Genomic DNA, 21391 nt, shown 5'->3' with positions numbered 1-21391 from the left:
ACACAAGGTCGTAAGTGACACATTTCCTACTCAGTGACTCCCACTTAATAACCAATGCCAGGTGCCTGTAATTCCTACACCCCGGCTCATCTTATCACAGCCTTCTAGCTGGTGCTAAAATTGCCCGATCTCACGTGTAGCCGAGCAGCCTAACATGCTGGTGCCTCGCCTTCTGGAATAAGGCGCAGTTGGTTGGACATTCGCCGTCAAACCAGGATATCGTCCCGCCCACTTTTCTAAAGTTTGCTTGCGTGGCGTGTCCACCGTTAGCGTGAATTTATAGATGGGAGAGAAGCGAAGTAGCTAACAATCTGTCACAGTGAAGGAACACAATAGAGAGGGTTAACTAGACAGGTAAAAGAAGAAAGGGGGTCTTACATAGTAAAGGAAATCTGATCTGTGTCCTTCTGGAATGTACCGTTTAAAATCACTGCCTGGCTTCACTGTAGGAGTCTATCATTTTCGAGCTGTCAATAGTTTGGGCAAACCCAACAGCTTCATGTACTGGCTGTTGAAGTGGCAACATCGCCCTGGATGGCGGGCAACGAGCAATGTCAGTGGTTATGACAACACCCCTCTCCTCAACCCTGCTGAGTCCGAGGTCAAAAGAGCGAACGAGGACGAGGATACACAGAAAGAACCGTGAGTAAAAATACCCCACAGACCTGAAATCCAGCCCGCTTCATATTCACACCGAAGGTCTGTCCCTTTTTGTAATCAGAAAGGATCTGACTTGGTAAACGCTGCGAGTTTTCCGAATCTTCCCGAAATAATTGAGGAAAATGGATGAAATGCCACGGTTCATATTAATTTTAAAATGTTTTAGACTGTGTTGATTGATTGAAAGAAGTGATGCTCAGAGTCTGCACGAATCACACATACCGCTATAAGATAAAATGAACCAACGCGAGATTTATGGTAATATTTCACTTTAAGTGTAACACATTATAAATAGAAATACATTCGTGTGGTGGTATGGAAATTCTCTCGTCGAAAGATACCTTTTAAAAATAATTAACCACTTGGGATTATTTTTCGCATCATTTAATCTGCAGTTTGCTGTGTTTGAGTTTCCAGTAATGCGCTCCAATTATAAGTGGAGTTTGAGCATCATTTTGCACTCTCTCTGTGGGAGAGAGTACTCGTAACGAATAGTACAACTGAAGGAAATACTTGCAGGTTATCTGTAGGCAACATTCTCGTAACATTAAATATTCAACAACAAATTCCAGAAAAAAAATCCTCCGGTTCATTCAGGGTTTGTTTTTGCCACACAACTGCACGGTCGCGAGGAACACGCACAAAATGTTGGAGGAACTCAGCAGGTCAGTCAGCATCTGTGGAAAGGAATAACCAGTCGACGTTTCAGGCCAAGAGCGTTTGGCCCTCAAAATGTCGACAGTTTATTCCGCTGCATAGATGCTGCCTGACTTGCTGTTCCTCCAGCATTCTGTGTGTGTTGCTCTAGATTTCCAGTATCTGCAGAATCTCTTGTGTTTATGATGCGCTGTTACGAGCATCACTTCATCCAGAGCTACTAAAGACAGGCCAATTAGGAGATTGATGTCTGGGAAATCACTTTCCTAGCTCAGGAGACCACATTAATCCTGGTAAATCACCAACCAGAAGGAATTTACACCCAGAGCAAAAACTTGTCCCGCTCTCCCCTTTGGTAATTAAGAGAGTCAGTGCTCCCAGGAGAGAGCAGCCTATCTCCGAGGGTTATTATTGTTTGGGGAGTGATCCACCTTTGGGTTTCTAGCCTAGCTCTGGTCTGTGTTGCTATTGTGTCCTCCCATTTCTCCCTAAACTACCTATTCGAACACAACCTAGTCCCTTCGCTTTATAAAGCTCAGTCAAATATGACTCTGACAAAATCTTCCAAAGCCCACGCTTCTCTAATGTGCCGTTTTTTCTTATGCGTTCTTGATATCAAATATACTATGTACTGTGCTATTGAACGTTAACACGCCAATAAAGAGGAACATTGCTTGAAAGCGTGTTTCAAAATTCCCGCGAATCTCTCAATATATTCGGAAAAGTTTAATAATTGGGTGCAATTGGATTTCACCGTTTGTGTGGCTGGTCTCAGTTCCTGGGATCTAACTAGTATCATGTTTGGGCAATAGCTGGAAAATTGCTGTGTTTTACAATGAAATGGCAAAATGATAACATTAAAATCTTTGCGTCACGAAATAAATATGCTTGTTTTAGCGCGCTCGGGAGGTCCACAAGACACTGAGTTGCACAGAAGCTCCCGAACTATATTGGGTCATATATAAAAGGCCTTTCATTGTTAATTTTCATCCTCCCTTCCTCTGGTTTCGGCGCACTTTTTAACCGGGTGCCAACTGATCTTGGGTATTTGATGAAATGTTCATCACTCATTCCGGGTTTGGCAGTAGGACTGGAAATAGACAAGACAGATCCGTCCACTCTCCATTCACACGCAACAAGAATTGTTAAGAATTCTGGCTTTCTCCTCCTTTAGTAACGCACCGATGTCAAGCCAACGTGCACTGACTAAGATCAGTAAACAACCTACCCTTGGATTTTCCTGATCTGTTTGGTTAAACCAAGGTTACTACTCTTGGTCCCCTTTCAGTAAGTGCGGAGTGGCGTCTGTGCGATGAGTAACCGGGCGATGAGTAACCGGGCGATGTTGTATCTTTTCCTGCATGCGGTCTTCCCAGTGTGCTATCAGCCACGTTTCCCTTGGAAACTGACAGCTAGAACCTAGTCTTCTGGTTGCATTACTGCATGGCAATGCTTCCAAGAGCTAGGCACAGACATGGAAGAAGATGTCATAGCCTGAAGACACTGCTAAGGTAAGCCAAGTGTTTAACAGATGCACAGACCACAGTGTGTTTTCCCGCATCTACTCCTGAGCCCATGTTGCTGCCAAATACTTTTTGCTACCTTTATGATTTTGATTATTCATCATGTTTACCCTTAAGTCACACTTCAGCTGGAGTTTATTCCAAAGGGTATGCAGATCAAAAAGATTTCAGGCAAACATCACTGTATGATGCTTGGTTACTTAATTACACCCAGGACCGACTGAAGCTCAAGCACACGCCCAAGTATGCTACTTGAACTTGCAGCATAAAAAAATACAATACTCCTCTTGAGCAACAAGTTGGCACCTGAGACACTAGGTGGGTTCAGATCAACTTTCAACTACTTTGGAGGAGTCCAAACACGCCAGTCCTTCTTCTTGCAGCAAAAAGGTTTGCAGCAATGAAAGGGAGTTGAAGTATCCTCCAAGCCGTAGGTGGGTCCTGCCCCACTTCTTCCCCTCAAACTGTCTCACACTGATAGATACACTGTACATGCAATCAGCATATGCAATTGCCATTTTATAATGCTCTTTTGGGAAGCATTTCATAAAGATAGCAATATTGGCAATGATAGCAATCCAACAATTCCAGTGAACCAGGACAAGACAGAATTCATAACACTTTGCAGTCTTCTAGCCACATTAATGAGCACCAGCACACAGAACATGGCTGTAGGTGATACAACACTGCTAGCATGGAATAAAACGGATGCCAACAGAGGGAGGTAATGGTACTACTGGCAATGTTGTACCTGTACCAATTAGCCTCAGGTGTCCTTTAACAGATGGCAAAGGTCTGCATCTGGGTCCTTGCTGACCCAGAGTGTTTGTTAGAGTCGGACATTAGCAAGTTTAGTAAGACCTGCCGATGTTGTTGGTGGCTTGATAGCAATGCAACTCCCGTAACTTCTGATTGTATCTAGCATCCAAATATTTAAAACCACTAATGTCAGAAATCATAACCAAAGATAGGAAATTCTATAAATACACAGTTAGTAAGAAATAAAGATCATATTTCAGGTTAATGCTTTTTTCATCAGAACTAGCACATATTCTTTCATATTTTAGCACCAGCCATGAAATATTGTATTTGGAGCTGATCTAAGCCTTCCCTATCAGAAGCTTCACCTGTCACCTGAAGCCTTGGGTCCTCATTGTACCCCAGAAAGGAATGACTAATATGAGTGGGGATCATTTTAAGGTGATTGGAAGAAAATATGGTGGGGGGGGGGGAATGAGCTTTCCACACTGTGGTGGGTATGTGGGACACACTGCCAGATACATTTGGGACATTTAAGAAATTAGATAGGCAATTGGATGAAAGAAAAATGGAGTATCTATGTGGAAGGGTTTGATTGATCTTGGACCATGTTAAAAGGTGAGCACAACATTACAGGCCTATACAGCATGTTCTATGTTCATTGGATACTGGAGGAACTCTTCAAGTGTCCTCTCAACTGTTCTTCATTCTGTTTTAGTCCCATAAATATTTAACTTGATCAAACATCAAGTTAGTGATCAATAAGGCAATACCATGTTCAGAATCAAACATCATAATGAGGTAAATAACCATCTCAAAAATTCCATTATCATGTTAACAAATGAAAAAAAGCATAAAGAATGCCTCCAATATAGCTAGATATGTTGATAGAGCATCTCTAAGTCAGTCTTTCCCTTCCAAGTCATCATTTCACCACCACCAATTCACCTGTACCTGTTCAGAGCTTGCTTAATCATGAAGTTAACATGGAAATTTATATTTAATTTACTACAAAGACATTAATTATACAGCATTGCCCACCTGTTACATTACCTAGAAATGTGATACTCCTTTGATGCAAAATATCACGCTACTTACAGGGACTTGTCATTGTGACACAGAAAGTGAAGGACCACCACAGAGTGTCATGAATTAGCGACGTAGAAATATACTCCACAATTTGACTAAACTTGTAGTTTCAGATGCTCTTATTTTGGTCTATGCAGAACTAGCACAGCCTCTCCAGGTTTTCCAAATAGCTGAAACTTCTTGTACTTGATACCTTTACCCTTGCCAAGAACTGGATGTCCCTCTTGAAGTATGGGACCCAGAATTCCAAACAATAACTCTAGCCGGGTCTTGGGTAGAGCTGCCCGGATTAACAAGGTCAAGTGTCAGATCTGCAACCATATCAATTTGTCACCTTGGAAGATCTGTGAAGATCCAATTCCAATTTATGAACCTACTGCCATCCCATAGCCCACAGTAGATTTATCCTGTCTCCAGGTTTTCTCCTAATTTGTGTCACTTGTATTCATTCACAGTAGAATGCATCATCACATATTCACCATTTCATCAGTCTGGCTGCATCCTCACGAAGTTTCCTAATTTCATGCTCATATTTTATATTTGTCAAGTTTTGCATAATTTGTAAGCTTCAAAATTTTGTCCCCAATTCAGGTTATTTACTAACAGCAAGAAAAACAATAGTCCTAATACCTGGGGAATCCTAATGCATATTTCTTTCCGTTTTCAAAAACATCAATTCAACATCAATCTCTGTCCCTCCTAACTCAGCACCTTATTCCGAGTCCAAGTTAACAATGTCTCTTTAATGCCCATCTGTTCCAACACGGTTTGTAAGGAGGTACTTTATCATAGGCCCTGTGAACACCCTTTAGCTCTATTTTCACATCAGTTTGCAAATATTTTAAGAGGTCAACAGTTTTTTAAACTGTAACATAAAATTAACCACACTCCGAAGCATTGGTTTTATTTGGACACAACCTTAATCTCAGTTGCTTCAGAAGGGCCTGCACAATCTAAATTCCAGTCAATTATGATCACATTTACATTTGCATCATAAGCATCTTGTCTGCGATTTGCCGTATGTTATTAACTGGGTCTGCTTTTTCCATGCAATGCTCATGATGTAGAGGCCAGTAGCCCATATTTAGGCCTCTGAAAATGTGCTGAAACCTACCAGTAGGATGTGCCCAAGACCACCACCTGTTACTCACAAATACAGAAAATCACTTGCCTCTTCATACTGTAGACAAATATATTTTAGGTTTACAAAGTCTTTCCAGGGAGTGCTTTATTCATGGTTCTTCTGGAGTTTGATAGGTTTTGTATACAAACCTCTAGTTGATGCTATACCAACCATCTGATAAAGTTCACAACCCTTAGCTAGTCAGACCCTGCACAAATGTAAAAAGACTCTAGTGGTATCAGTCTGGCTGAATGGACAGTACTCTCACCTTTGAGAAGGCAGGATTTATGCCTGATCCAAGACTTTACCTATATGCTGGAAGCTTCCTAAGGGTGCTTACTTCGGTTATTTTTATATTTGTTAAAGATCCCATTACACTATGAGAAGGACAGGATGTTTTTGTAGTGTCTAGGCCAATGTGCCCATCTCAGCCAGCCACTCCAACTTGTGAGCTGTGAGCAAAACTGTTTAAACCTTTATCCACAAACTAAATTAATTCACATTATAATTCATGCACTACTTTGGCCAAGGCCGCAAGAAACTGCAGAGTTGCGGATGCAGCTCGGCACATCACAGAAACCTACCTCCCCACTGTGGATTCTGTCTGTGCTTCTCACTGCCTCTGGAAAACAACCACACCCATCATGGACATTCTCTCTTCAACGGCCTCCCATCAGGCAGAAGGTACAAAAGTCTGAAAGCATGTACCACCAGGCTCAAGGACAGCTTCTACCCCGCTGTATGAGGCTACTGAGCAGTCTCCTAGTGCAATAAGATGGACACTTGACCTCACAATCAAGAGTTATGGCCTTGCAACTTATTGGCTGTCTACATTGCACTTTCTCTGTAACTGCAACACTTTATTCTGCATTTTTGCTATTGTTTTCCCTTGTTCTACCTCCATGTACTGATGTGATGAAATGATCTATATGGATGACATGTGAAACAGCTTTTCACTGTACCTCAGTGTATGTGACAATAATAAACCAATTTAATTTACTAATGTGATCCGTGTTGAGATGCTTCTGCAAGTTACGATAACACACAATATAACTGAAATGTATCCCTTTGTTAAAAGGGCGGCACAGTCACGTAGTGGTTATTGTAATGCTATTACGCCGCCAGCAACCCGGGTTCAATTCCGCTACTGTCTGTAAGGAGTTTGTACGTTTTCCCTGTGATTGTGGGTTTCCTCCAGGTGCTCTGGTTTCCTCCCACATCCCAAAGATGTACGGGTTAGTTGGTTAATTCCTCCCATGGGTGTAATCGGGCAATGCGGGTTTGTTGGGTGGGAAGGGCTCGCCATCATGCTGTATCTTTAAAAATAAACAAATTAAACACTTCAGACTGGTTAATTCTAGTTCAGAGGTTGCAAACTCCATCTGGTACCGTTACAGTACCATCCTTTCTGTGCTGACCTCCCCTTTTTAACACTGAAACTTATTCCATCGTCATAGTGACTGTACCTCGACTGGATGCACCTCATGCATTAATTTAGTTTCAGCTTTCTGCCTGTATGATATCCTTTGGTTGAGAAGGCAGGGTGACTTGTACCTTGTCCTTTAGCTGCTTCTAAACTGATTGTGAGCTGCTGCATGACATCTGGGGAGAGCCGGTTCATATGTAACCAACCCCCACCCTGCAAGTCCCTTCCTGACAAGTACGTTGCTTGCCGCCTCTCACCATCCCTTTCTGCAAGAATGCATGCCAATGCTGCTTGCCGTTTACTACTACCTACCCACATCCTCCAACCTCAGTGATCCATGGCTGCCTTTATCAGTTCACAACTGCAACAGACTTGTACTTCAACACCGTCACCCATTCTACCTCAGCAATATCATCTACCACTGCTGAAATGTAGCTTACCTCCATACTTCTTTTCATGTTATATATCTATGATCTGAATGACAAATTGATGACTTTGTTGCCAAGTTTGCAGATGATACAAAGATTGGTGGAGGAGCAGGTAGTTCTGAGGGAGCAGAGAGACTACAGAAGGACTTAGACAGATTAGGAGAATGGGCAAACATGGAATACAGTGCCGGGAAGTGTATGGTCATCTGCTTTGGTAGAAGGAATATAGGCATGAGCTATTTCCTAAAAAGGGAAAAAATTTTAAAAAATCAGAAGTGCAAAGGGACTTGGGAGTCCTAGTGCAGGATTCCCTAATGGTAAACTTGCATATTGAGTCAGTGGTGAGGAAGGCAAATGCAATGTTAGCATTAATTTTGAGAGGACTAGAATATAAAAGCAAGGAAGTAATGCTGAGGCATTATAGCGCATTGGTCAGACCACACTTGGAGTATTGTGAGCAGTTCTGGGCCCTTTATCTAAGAAAAGATGTGCTGACATTGGGAAAAGTGCAGGGAAAGTTCACAAGAATTATCCTGGGAATGAAAGGGTTAATGTGCGAGGAAGGTTTGATGGCTCTGCGCCTGTACTTGCTGGAGTTTAGAAGAATGAGGAAGGATCTTATTAAAACCTACTGAATATACTGGGTGAGTCTAAGACCAGAGGGAACAACCTCAGAATAGAGGGACGTTCATTTGGAACAGAGATGAGGAGGAATTTCTTTAGCCAGAGTGTGGTGAATCGGTGGAATCCACTACCACAGATGGCTGTGGAGGCCAAGTCATTGCATAGATTTAAACCAGAGATTGATTAATAAGGGTGTCAAAGGCTATGAGGAGAAGGCAGAAGGTTGGGGTTGGGGGGGGTGGGGGAGGGATAATACGTCAGCCATGATGGAATGGTGGAACAGTACTCGTTGGGCTGAATGGCCTAATTCTGCTCCTATGTCTTATGATCTTATTCCCTAAAGGTTACTTTGCCAACTTTACTATAAGCTCTACACATTCACCAAAATGCTTACTATTCCTGCTCTCTGGTTTTTGATGTCTCTCTGGGTGCTTGATGTCTCCCCAAAATGTTAATTCAACGTTCCTCCTCCCATCCCTCCCTGCCTTTAACCCATTCTTCCACAGCACCCTCCTCAAGACTTGATTCCCAAACAATACCCTAATTCTTCCCTCTAAACTTCAAGCCTCTCTCTGTCCTAACTTCAAATTTCAAAGTAAATTTATTATCAAAGTACATACAGTATATGCCACCATATACAACCATGATATTCATTTTCTTGTGGGCATACTCAGAAAATCCAAAAAACATAATAGAATCAGGAAAAGACAGCATCTAACAGGACAGGTAAACAATCAATGTGCAAAAGACACATTTGAAAGTGAGTCAGTTGGTTGTGGGAACAGTTCAGTAATAGAGCAAGTGAAGTTATCCCCTCTGGTTCAAAAGCCTGATGGTTGAGGAGTGATAGCTGTTCCTGAAATTGGTGGTGTGGGTCCTAACACTCCTGTACCACCTTCCTGATGGCAGCAGCAAGAAGGGAACATGGCCTGGATGGTCAGGGTCTTTGATGTTTCCATACCAGGCTGTGTTGTAGCCAGACAACATACTCTCCATCACACATCTATAGATTTTTGTCAAAGTTTTAGTTGTCATGTCGAATCTTTGCAAACTTTTCAGAAAATAGAGGTGCTGCCATGCTTTCTTTGCAATTGCACTTGTGTGCTGGGCCCAGGACAGGTCCCCTGAAATGACAATACTGAGGAATTTAAAGTTTTTGACCCTCTCCACCTCTGATTTCCCCTGATGAGGACTGGCTCATGGACCTCTGGTTTCCTCCTCCTGAAGTCTATAATCAGCTCTTTGGTTTTGCTGACATTGAGTGAGAGGTTGTTGTTATGACACCCCTCAGCCAGATTTTCAATCTACCTCCTATATGCTGATTCATCACCACCTTTGATTCGGCCAACAACAGTGGTGTCATCAGCAAACTTGAATATGGCATCAGAGTTGTGGTTAGCCACACAGTCATCAGTGTAAAGCGAGTAGAGCAGGGGAACTAAGCACGCAGCCTTGTGGTGCACCTGTGCTGATGGAGATTGTGGAGGAGATCTTGTTGCCAATCCAAACTGACTGAGGTCTGCAAGTGAGAAAGTCGAGGATCAATTGCACTGGGAGGTATTGAGGTCAAGGTCTTGAATCTTGTTGATTAGCTTTGAGGGAATGATAGGATCTTCAGCTTTACTGGTCCCACATACAGAAAGAACTTCCATAATCAGTCATCTTGCATCTACCTTTTGAAAGATTAAAAACCAAGCCATTTTTCAAGTGGTTCTAGTGAAAGTAAAAAAATCTTGTGGCACTATTCAAGTACATGCAGGGAATTCACCTGGTGTCCATGCAAACACCAACAACAGAATAACTAGTTTTACTTGTTGATGGGATTTGGATGTATGGTAATTAGCTGTTGTTTATTAATATAATGAGTGCACTTTAATGCCCTTTATTTTATATGAACATGATAAGTAGGAGCAGGAGTAGGCCATCTCACTCTTTCAGCCTGCTCTGCCATTCATTAAGATCATAACTGATTGTCTATCTCAACACCATTTTTCTGCACAATCCCCATTTTCCTTGATGTTCAGAAATCCATCTGTTTTGACTGAAGAAAGTTTTCTTCTCAGTTTTAAACCAGGCTACTCATTATTCTAAAACTGTAGCCCCAGACCCATATTCCTCAGCAGAGAAATCATCCTCCCGTTGTTTAGCTAGTCAAGCTCTTCAAGAATTTTTGGTTATAATGAGATTGTTCTCATTCTTCTAATCTTTAGAGAATTTATCACACATACCCTCTCCTCGCATAGCAAATCCACCATCTCTGGAACTACTTTAGTAAATCTTTGCTGTATTTCATCCATTTGTATGTACGTCTTTTCTTATACAAGGAGACCAAAACTGTACACAGTATTCCAGGTACAATCTCAGGTGTCAAGGCCCTATCCATTGGGGAAAAAATCCTCTTGAAGATTCTCTGCAACCTCTGCTGTACTCACAGCCCCTCCTATAGTTTAATACTGTGGCAAACAGTAAGATATTATGGTCGAGCTTGGAAATATGACATTTGTTTCCCTCAACTAAATTGTTGGTATACATTGTAAAAATGAGTGGCAGGGTGGAGATAAATCTCTGCCACAGGAGGTGTAAGGTGTTCCTTCCCTCCGCTAGCTTGCAGGTCACCCTTAGGCAAGGTGTAGTACCTGTTTACTCCCGCCCCCCCACCAATCAGCGTCACGTGAATAGGTGGTGGATGGTCGTATGAGCCACTGGTGCCTATCACAAGTCCTGGTTATGCAACCACAGATGCCAGGCAGACAATCTCTGAAAAGTATTGATAATGGCTGGGGTCACCCGTCTTGTAACGACAGTGCCCAGAAGAAGGCAATGGCAAGCACTTCTGTAGAAAAATTTGCAAAGAATAATCATGGTCATGGATAGAGAAAAGAATCAGCTTAAAGACAAATGGAAGACCATGATCGCCCACGTCATACAATGTGGCACATAATGAATGAATTGTAAAAAGCGGCGACCAAGCAATGATCCCTGCAATACCTACTAGTCACAGCTTGCCAAGCTGAGAATGAACTGCTTATTCACACGCCTCGTTTTTAGTCTGACGGCCAATTCTCAGTCCTTCTCTGTGCGTAAACCCTAATTTCATCTGCTTCAACTGTGTTAACCAACCTCCTGCATAGAATCCTTTTGAACAACTTCAGAAAATCCCAACCCACCACATTCACTGGTTCCCTCTTATCTACTCTAGATATGAGGGAACCAGTCTTCAATGATCTCAAGCAGATTAGTCAAATGTAAATCTCCTTAATCCATATTGGCTCCATACAATCCTATTATTCTTTTCAAGATGTTCTGTTGTTACATCTTCCTTCATAAATTCCAGTAATTTCCCAACCATTGATGTCATGATAGGTTGTTCCATTTTCTTACTCATTTCTTAAACATTGCTGCTCAATCCACAGGGACAATTCCAGAATGTGTAGAACTTCAGAAAATCATAACCAGAGCAATTGCTTTTTCTAAAGTCACCACTTCAAATCACTGGGATGCAAATCAACAGGTCCTTGGGATTTTTTAGCTTTCAAGTTTACCAACTTCTCTCATACTATTTTCTGACTAATAGTTCCTTCTGCTCAATACTCACTGGACCCTTGATTTTCTAATATACTGTACCTGGCAGGTTTTGTGTATCTTCTTGTGCAAAGACAGATACAAAGAAATCCTTTAATTTCTCTGCTATTTTTATTCTGCATTATAAATTCTCCTGTCTTTGTGAAGCATTTTGGGACATCTTAAAGGCACAATGAAGTCCTTTGTAAATGCACATTCTTTCTTGCTACATTTGTCTATCCTTTGAACCTCTTCCAAATCTACAGTATCTTCAACTATCTTGCTGAACTTTTCCAATAGTGCTCAGCGTCCTTCTCTTCGAAGCATCTTGGAATACTTACTAAGTGCTAATTAAATGTTTCTTGCTGGCTTTGCAACTTCATTTGAATGGTGAACATGTTGATGTAAATTTGTTTTGTTCACTATTTAAAGCCAATATTAAAATCAAATTTGTTGCTAAGATGTCAACCAGTGTGCTACCAAAGCAAACTAAACAACCAGCCTGATATTGCTGACCAATAGTTTGGATGGTGGCCTGGTTTGGATAGTTTGGATGGTGGAGTTTACAGATAACTCAATGTATTCCAGCTTCTACAGCTTGGACAGATCCAATTGACTCTAATCAGGTCAGCCTCAATATGGGTCTTTGTTGAAAATTGTGATACATTTGTCACAGTTACTGCGCTTGTCTATCCCCAGGAGGAAGCACAAACCGGGCTTGATGCCAGGACTGGAGGATATGCTTTTCTACACAATCACCGAGGGACAAGAGCAGATTCCGGTCCCCAAGTTTATCAGTGTAAGCAAATGCACATCCAAGGAGCTAACCTGCCTCTCCTCCTCGCACAAAGCCACACCATGTGATGTGTCCTATTGTCCTGTGTTATGCAGCGTATGCTTAACCTTTACCACACAGCCTTGACTGTAAGGTATCAGACCATGCTTATTCAGATCTCAGTCCCCTCCATGGAAAATTACTTTTTTGTTTCCAAAAAAAGACAGGTGTTTCACTGGAAGCCATTAACCCAGGCGCAATTTACAACCTATGGTGCTTTCTTCTCGTTTGATCCTGCCAATTTTTGAGATCTTACTTGTTGGAAGTTCCTCTCATTTTGAATGCATTTATTAGGTGCCCCCCTTCCCCACTGACTCCTCAAGATTCCCTGGATTATATGCTTCCCAGGATGATGGAATCTATCTTAAATTTTGGTTGTGGCTGCCTTGCAATAAAATGCACTGATGCTCCAATAAGCTGCGGCAAAGGATGCCCATATTCAGCACTGGTTTCGCTGCTTTTTTGAATGTGCTCTTGGCTGCAGTGTTTGACGGTAGAGGGTGGGGTGGGAGGGAGGGAGGGAGATATGGAAAATAAAAATGGGGTTAATGTAGGATTAGTGTAAAATGGGTGATTGATGGCTGGTCTGAACTCAGTGGGCTGGAGGGTTCTGTTCCCATGCTATATCTCTCTGTGACTGTGGTGCAAGGGAGTGTGTTGATGCGGGAAGTGCTAAACCAGGAGATGAGTCTTGAGTACAAGGAGTGAAGGAGTATTTGAACGTTTAGTTAGTACAGCGGCTCAGGGAGTAACAGTTCCCTGTCTATTGCACTTTCCAGTGGAAATTTTCAATCGTTAGGGCACTGACAGATCCATGTGAGTCTAGAACTGCCATTAGTTTAAGCTGACCTACTATACTTCTGGAAAGTTTTCATTACAAAATTAATATATATTCTGAAGTTACATTTCCACACAGTTCATGCAAAGACATAATTCCAGACAACTTAACTCTGAACAATATACTGTCGTGTGTGTACAACCAGCAACTTTATTTAGAAACTAAAAAAAAATAGGTTGTCATGAATGTGCATGACATGATATGGGGGAAAAAGAGGTTAGTGAAGGTTGGGAGAGGCCACCTGCCCAATATCAAGAGACTTGCACCCCTTTAAGTACAACAGGGTGATCATCATGAATGCAAACTAGTTTAAAAGCATTAAGAGTCACCCTGCTTCCTCCTCTCCTAAAGGCCCTAATTTTTGCATTGAGTAATTCTAGAAGTATGTTTGGGACCGCACAGCTGCACAATACAGCTCCCAAGACCCAGGCTTGATCCTGACCTCTGTATGTATGGAATTTCCACATTCTCCCTGTGGCCATGTGGGTTTCCCTCAGGTGCTCCTGCTTCCTCCTACATCCCAAAGATGTGCAGGCTGCTGGGTTAATTGGCTGCTGTAGATTGCTCCAAGTGTCGGTGTGTGCGTGGTAGTTGGTGGGAATATGGGGGAATAAAATGGGATCAGTACAAAATGGTGAGGGGTAAATGCAAGCAGGTATTTTCCACTGAGGTTGGTGGGACTACATCCAGAGGTCATGGGTTAAGGGTGAAAGGTGAGAAGTTTTGGGGGAACTTGAGGGGAATCTTCTTCACTCAGAAGTTGGTGAGAGTGTGGAACGGACTGCCAGCACAAGTGATGCATGTGAACTCGATTTCAACATTTAAGAGAAGTTTGGATAGGTACATGGATAGTCAGGATATGGGCAGCTATAGTCCCAGTGCAGGTTGATGGAAATAGGCAGTTTAAATTGTTTCAGCACAGACTAGATGGGCTGTAATTCTCCATGACTCTATAAGTACTAGATGATCAGCATGGACTCAATGGGCTGAAGGGCCTGTTTCTTTACTGTGTGATTCTTTTGCCAAATTTCAGAGGAAGTGGTTGGGGCAGGAGCAATAATAGCCTTCAAAAGACAGTTTATCAGGTACATAGATTGGAATGGTTCAGAGGTTCCCGATCTTTTTTATGTCATGGACCCCTGATGGTGACAAATGGGACTAGCTAGGATGGGCATCTTAGTTAGCATGGACCAGTTGGGCTGAAGTACTTTCCAGAAGCGCTTCCTAAATTCATGACTAATGCAGTCAAGAAAAATTGCATCAAGTGCTTGGAAACGTGAGCACCCACAAGTTGTTCTCCAAGAGGGCACAGTTTTAAGGTGCTTGGAAGTAGGTACAAAGGAGATGACAAGGGTAAGTTTTTAATGCAGAGAGTGGTGAGTGTGTGGAATGGGCTGCCGGCGACAGTGGTGGAGGCAGATACAATAGGGTCTTTTAAGAGACTCCCGGATAGGTACATGGAGCTTAGAAAAGTAGAGGGCTATGGGTAACCCTAGGTAATTTCTAAAGTAAGTACATGTTCGACACAGCATTGTGGGCCAAAGCACCTGTATTGTGCTGTAGGTTTTCTATGTTTCTATATATCTGGCCAATCTATAACAATTTTATAGAGAACAGCTATAAACCTGCTTTTTCATGTTTTCATATTCACTCCTTGATAACGGCATGTGACTAACAACTATTTATTAATAAACATCTTTGGGATAACTAAAGAGCAACGGTTTCGAGTTTTTTGTTGCAGCAAAATGGACAGAATTGCAGGCAGTTAGTTGGAACATTAAGCTACAATGAGGTAAAATTGTGGCAAACTGATGTCAAGACGGAAAAATCTGAGGTAAAAGATTAGTCCATAGTACCTTGTAAATGGTAAAAAACTAAAAGCAGAAGGGCCAAAGAGTTATAGACAGATCATTAAAATACAGAAAATAATTAAGAAGGCTAATCCTATCTAGAGGAGTGGGGTAAAAATGATTAGAAGTTATTTTGCAGTGATATAAACCCTGGTTAAACCCTGTCTGAAGCAGCTTGAGTGATTCTGGCACCTTGGAAGGATATTATTGATCTTGGTGCAGCTTGGAACTACCGTGATCATGTATGGATTTGAAAAGCTAAATTGCAAGCACAGAACTGCACAAATTAGATCCATAATCCCTGGAATATTGTTGAAAATTAATTTGAAGTTTTCAAGCTATTATAGGGAAAAGTGGGCAAATCTGAAATGATTTCAATGAAAATAAAAAATATGAAATAAGTATTTTAAATGCCAGAAGTATGAAATAAGAACAGAAAACACTGGAAATACTCAGTGAGCCAAGCATCCGCAGTAAAAGAAAGGGACCTAGAGACCTTTTATAATAAATAGACTCCCTAACCAGCTGAAATGGAGTCTAAACATTATAGCCCAGTTTTCTAAAGTGAAGTGTGAAGTTAGAAAACCCATTGTAGTAGGAGTTTAAAGTTCTCCCTGTATATGAATTAATGCTGGCTCAACTTTAACTTTAAAAAGTCCGGTGGATTTTAGTTAATCAAAATATATTGAGGGATATGGGGAAAAGGTAATCGAAAGGAGCAACACAAAATGAAAAACAAGCTGTCCCTGATAACTGTCCAAACAAAACTAGAGGGAGCCCAAGTATCGGAAAGTCCCTTTAAATGTTAAAGAGCACTTTTCCAATTTGCAGTGATAAAAGGCTCCAATGGTTGTGATTATTTGGTTTAAGGACTAAACTGGAAATCCTACTGAGTGGCAGATGGGCTTTTTATTTGAACTGATTTATTTACACAAAGAACCCTAGAGCACAGCAGAAAGCCAACTGTGAACAAACACTTACAGAATGCAAACAATCAATTTGACATTCAATAGAGTGGGTTAATCGGTTCTTGTTTTTCAAAGAAGTGCGTGCACCCATGCAGGGATTGGGCCAACTCAGCATCACGGGGCTTTCTTCCTTAGTCTGCGTGGCTGGGGAGGGGAGTGAGAGACCACCATTAAAAGATGAATTTACACAACCTTTTCCCTGTCCAGTATTGGGGCTACTTGCTGTAATTGGGTCAGTGCAAATTAGGTTAGACACTATTTGAGGAAGGTTTCAACAGTGACAATTATTTGCTTATTCCATAGGCTGCCAGCTACATAAAGAACCTGACTCAAGTGATGACCTTCTTTTGCACGAGCCAAGTCAAAACATCAGAAGTGGGTGGTGTGACTGGTCAAGTCCTCATCCTGCCCTCATTAGAACCCAGGAACCATTGAGTAGCGACAAGACATGAGAATTCTGATTTGCTTCCCTTCCTTTTTAGCTGGGCACTCTTACGACAAAAGCAGCAACCCGACCACCAATCTGAATTTAGTAATCACACAGATTGTTCAAAATTATGTTAGGGAACAGGATTATTAACTCAGTCATTAGGAAGCAGACTAGATGCCTCTATATCTGCTTTATAATGATGCACTAGACAGAACTTTGAATTTAATGTGACTCTTCTCTACGGTTAACAAGTACAAGCAACATTGAGTTTTGCTCTGTTGGTCTCTCACAGTTTAGTTTACAAACAACATAGATCTCTCGAAGTTGCTGCACAGGTTGATAGGATGGTTAAGAAGCTGCATGATGATTTGCCCTTTATTAGTCAAAGGATGGAGTTCAAGAGCTGTGAAGTAACATTGCAGCTCTGTAAAACTCTGGTTAGACCACTTGGAGTATTATCTTCAGTTTTGGTCACCTCATTATAGGAAGAACGTGGAAGCTTTCGAGAGGGTGCGGAGGACATTTACCTGGATGCTGCCTAGATTAGAGAGCATGTCGTGTGAGGAAAGGGTGAGCAAGCTAGGGCTTTTCTCTCTGGAGAGAAGAAGGATGAGAGGTGACTTGATAGAGGTGTACAAGATGATAAGAGACATAGATAGAGTGGACAGCAAGAGACTTTTTCCCAAGGTGGAAATGGCTAATACAGGGAGGCATGGTTTTAAGGTGATTGGAGGAAATTATAGGAAGGATGTCAGAAGTAGATTTTCTTTACACCAAGAGTGGTGAGTGCATGGAATGCCCTGTCGGGGGTACATCAATGCATCACTTCTCCTTATTTTGTTCTTGTAAATTGATTAGCCACAGTTAGGGTGGCAGAAGAGGCATACAAAATGGCCTACTTAATCATGCATTATGGAAGGAGGGGTAAAATGGTCTTTACGGTTCAGATTTTTTGAGAACTAAATGAGATCAGTTGGTGGAAATGCTGACACAGGTCAGTTGGCCATGACCACTCCAATGCAGCCTAAGCTACATCCCCAGCAAAATCATAACTCTGCAAGAAGCGTAGACTACCTTCAGGAGGGAAAAAAACTGCAGTAGAGAGAAATTGGTGACATGGAAAGAAAATTTTTTTCCTGTCAATAAGTTGCTAAAGTAAAACATTGCTTTTGTCTCTTTTTGTAGCCTTCCTGCATTTTCTTCAAGCTGCACTCATTTCAAAATGTCCAGATACCTTACGGATTTTCATGTTATTTGATTCAAATCTTATCTCAAGTGTGTGTTATATTTTAAATGCAGGCATTGAAATCAACAGGACTATTGACCTCCGACCCCCGGCTGAAATACTGCATGGACCTCTTACGTCAGACAGTTCAGAGTTCCTCAAGTAGCATCTCGCTGGACAGACACCTCTTCAAAAAGTACTTATTATTATTCTTTACTCAAAAATTTATATTGAAAACAAACCTTACCTCACATTCATTTGTCTTGTGTTTATAATTGAACTGATAGCTTCAGAAAATATTGTCTGATCACAATTCCACAGCAGTAATCTGACAACATTTTCAGAACAAAGGGTGGATTTCAATAAGTCACTAACACTAAAGCAACTCTAGTTACTTAAGTGCCATAATCATGACCAGGCCTGGTATCTCAGGGCTGGGTGTGTCTGAAGCTGTGCCACCTCCTCCCCCAGCATTCCTTCTCTGCCACCTGTCCCACACCCCTTCTGTGGCGCTCCACCCTTGCCATTCCCAGCATCCTTTCCTCTTGCCTGATTTATAAAGTTGCTTTCCGCTCCACGTTGACAAATACAGTACAGTGCAAAAGTCTTAGGCACATATATATAGCTAGGATGCCCAAGACATTTGCCCAGTACTGCATGGCAAAGAACTTGCGCTGATCTTGGAATAGGTCTGCGTAGATCAGCAATTAAAAATCTGCTATAGTAGCTTCTATGGACAAATTGAGATATATTAAACTATCCATATTATTTTCTTCTTCTCGAGCCTATAATTCCTGTTGGGGTGTAGGCCAACAACAGCAGCTTGCCAGAGTCCTCTGCTCTGGGCTGATAGAAGGTAGATAGGCTCTGTGGTTTCTGCTTTCACCACATGACTTCTAGGCGAAGATCCTTCCTCTCCCAGGAATGAAGTCTTTTGAGCTTCTGTTAGCATTTTTTGAAGCACTGGGATTTTGCAGGATGGAGCTGCTAGCCCAACCCTCCTCCTTTCACAGCCAGGCTTGGGATCGTCTGTGGTGAAGTTCATATTATTTTCAAATGATGTTATTCCCTTCTTTTCAGTCTACCCCACTGGTTAAGTTGCACAGATTTCACCATCAGAAGCATGAAGAAGAGTATAAACTCAGCAAACTGATGTATCTGAACACTCCAGTAAAAGAACAACTTATTCAGAGATACGTGGGGTAGGAAAGAAATTAAGACGCAGAACATCTATGACTCTATGACAAATGGCTTTCAAATGAAATATGGCATTAACTAGAATAGTAGAGCGAATCCCAGTGAAAGCAGACAAGCTCTCAGAGATTTGTTTGACTCTAGTTTTAGATAGCGACCATTTTAAGTAGGGATAAACAAATTGCGGCAAGCATTAGTGAGAGTGGATATTTGTTTCTGGGATTGCAGGCCTGTTAGTATGACAATTATGTTAACCACAGTAGTCTGCATCTCATTTAATGGATGAAACCTAAAGATGGAGTTTCACTAGATCGCATCAGATGATAAGATTCTTGCTAATTTAGTGTTGGTTGATGGCAGGCAAATGAGGAGCAGATTGTTGTCTAGCTCTTGCTGTACAAAGGCACAGACTGCTTCACTTGCTGGGGAACTGCGAAGGGAATTGACCATTGCACAATTATCATCAGGCATCTTCACTTTTGACTTTGAACTAGAAGCTACTGAAGATAGGCCTAAGACACTCCCTTTTTTTTTAACAATGTTCTCTTGTATGATAATTGACTCCTAACAGCTCCAACCATCTTCTTTTGTCTGAGATATTGCTACAGACATTGGAATATCCTCTCTTTAAGTCAAACGGTAGCTTAGTGTCCAGGGAATACCTCGCAGCTTGCCTCTGCAATTTGGATCTTTGGCCCATGTTTGGACCAAGGCTAATGAAATTTCAAAGTTCAAAGTAAATTTATTATCAAAGTATGTGTATGTCACCATATACTACCTTGATATTCATTTTCTTGCAGGCATTTATACAAAAATAAAGAAATATGTTAGAATTTATGAAAAACAATAAATAGCAAAGACTATCAGACAACCAATGTGCAAAAGGTTTGGAGCTAAATGTTCCTAGTGAAACCCCTAACTGAACATCAGTAAGCAGGTTATTGGCAAGTAATACTGCTTGATGACAGTGTCAACATCTCCCATCACTTTGCGAATAGGATGGTGATTTTCCCAGATTGGATTTCTCCATCTTTCTGTGGAAGGCACTTTTCCCCCACTGTCAAGGAGTTGCCAGTGTTGTAACTGTATCAGGATAGTCTTATCCAAAATATGACTAGTTCTTGAGTACAAGCATTCAGTGATTCAGCTGTGACCTTGTATGGTTCAAAACTGTTTGTTGCTTCTAGAGAACCCAACTGTTTCATGATATTCCATGGAGTGATCAAATTGGATGAAGAATGGCTGCTGTGAGATGGGGACCAGGGATATTCTTTGAACGAATCCTACAATAGCACTTGGATTCTCACTGCTGCTTGGAAAAGATTTCAAAATGTAGTGATCACGTTCAATGCAACCTTCATTTTGTTTACCATAAGTCCAGGTTCACTGCTTCAGTGATTAAAAAATATATATATTATTATGCTCCTCTTTCTCTCCCATCTGACAAATACCTAGAAAATAATCCGGTGCCAGGTCCCTCATATGTTACATAAGTTAACTGTGGTGTTGAAATAGCAGGCAGAGCATAGTTTACCCTGACCAAGCACTTCCCCGAGCTTACTGCTGTCAGAAAGGTCATAAACCATTTTGCTGCAATGTGTTGGTATTTAAAGACCAGAGTTTATATTTACTCAGTGTAGTATATGTCATAATTGGAATCAAACACTGTTCGAAGGTGAACCAGCCTCTTGTAAGAGTAAATAGAATTAACTAGCAAATCATTTTTCGTAACACATTCACTTATAAACATATTACCCTCTATATTTGTTTTGTGTTCAATTAATGCTTTCAAACCTTTGACTGGAGGAATTCACTTCCAATACTTCTTCCTGCTTTGCTGCCAGATACAGGAAGATATAAATACTGTAAATAGTTGGCTGGAACTTGCACTTTGAATAGTTTTTAATAGCTGAAGTGAGTGCTCCCAATAATCCCAGAGTCTCCAGGAAATGAAGATACATTTCTAGATTTTGCTTCATTGATCAGGAGAAAAAGCTATGTTGTTTGTGTTCTTTGAACATTTTAATTTATTACAAAAATACTGGTGATTGGAGTAAGGGTTTCACCAACAGTCATGATAAATCCAATTGGATGATTTATCCTGGGAGATATCAGAATCAGGTTTATTATCACCGACAAGTGATGTGGAAATTTGTTAACTTAGCAGTAGCAGTTCAATGCAATACATAATCTAGAAGAAA

At 41.3% G+C, this 21391-nt stretch overlaps 1 protein-coding gene across 4 annotated transcripts in view; it reads left to right on the top strand.

Moving 5' to 3' along the window:
- The first annotated feature begins 264 nt into the window (after window positions 1-264).
- The window catches only part of LOC140741288 (glutaminase kidney isoform, mitochondrial-like), a 72831-nt gene continuing 51704 nt past the window's right edge, over window positions 265-21391 (top strand). For 3 of the 4 annotated variants that reach the window (XM_073071316.1, XM_073071313.1, XM_073071314.1), the window contains exons 1-3: window positions 265-642; window positions 12550-12649; window positions 18071-18192. In XM_073071316.1, coding sequence (XP_072927417.1) covers window positions 413-642; window positions 12550-12649; window positions 18071-18192 — 452 coding nt within the window. In that variant the 5' untranslated portion in view covers window positions 265-412. The remainder of the gene's footprint in view (window positions 643-12549; window positions 12650-18070; window positions 18193-21391) is intronic. The other variant, XM_073071317.1, reaches the window with a different exon arrangement.

The sequence above is a fragment of the Hemitrygon akajei genome, chromosome 18, assembly GCF_048418815.1.
Source record: "Hemitrygon akajei chromosome 18, sHemAka1.3, whole genome shotgun sequence".
Classification (NCBI taxonomy): Eukaryota; Metazoa; Chordata; class Chondrichthyes; order Myliobatiformes; family Dasyatidae; genus Hemitrygon; species Hemitrygon akajei.
The sequence above is the reverse complement of the archived record's forward strand: the minus strand, read 5'-3'. Positions and strand labels throughout refer to the sequence as shown.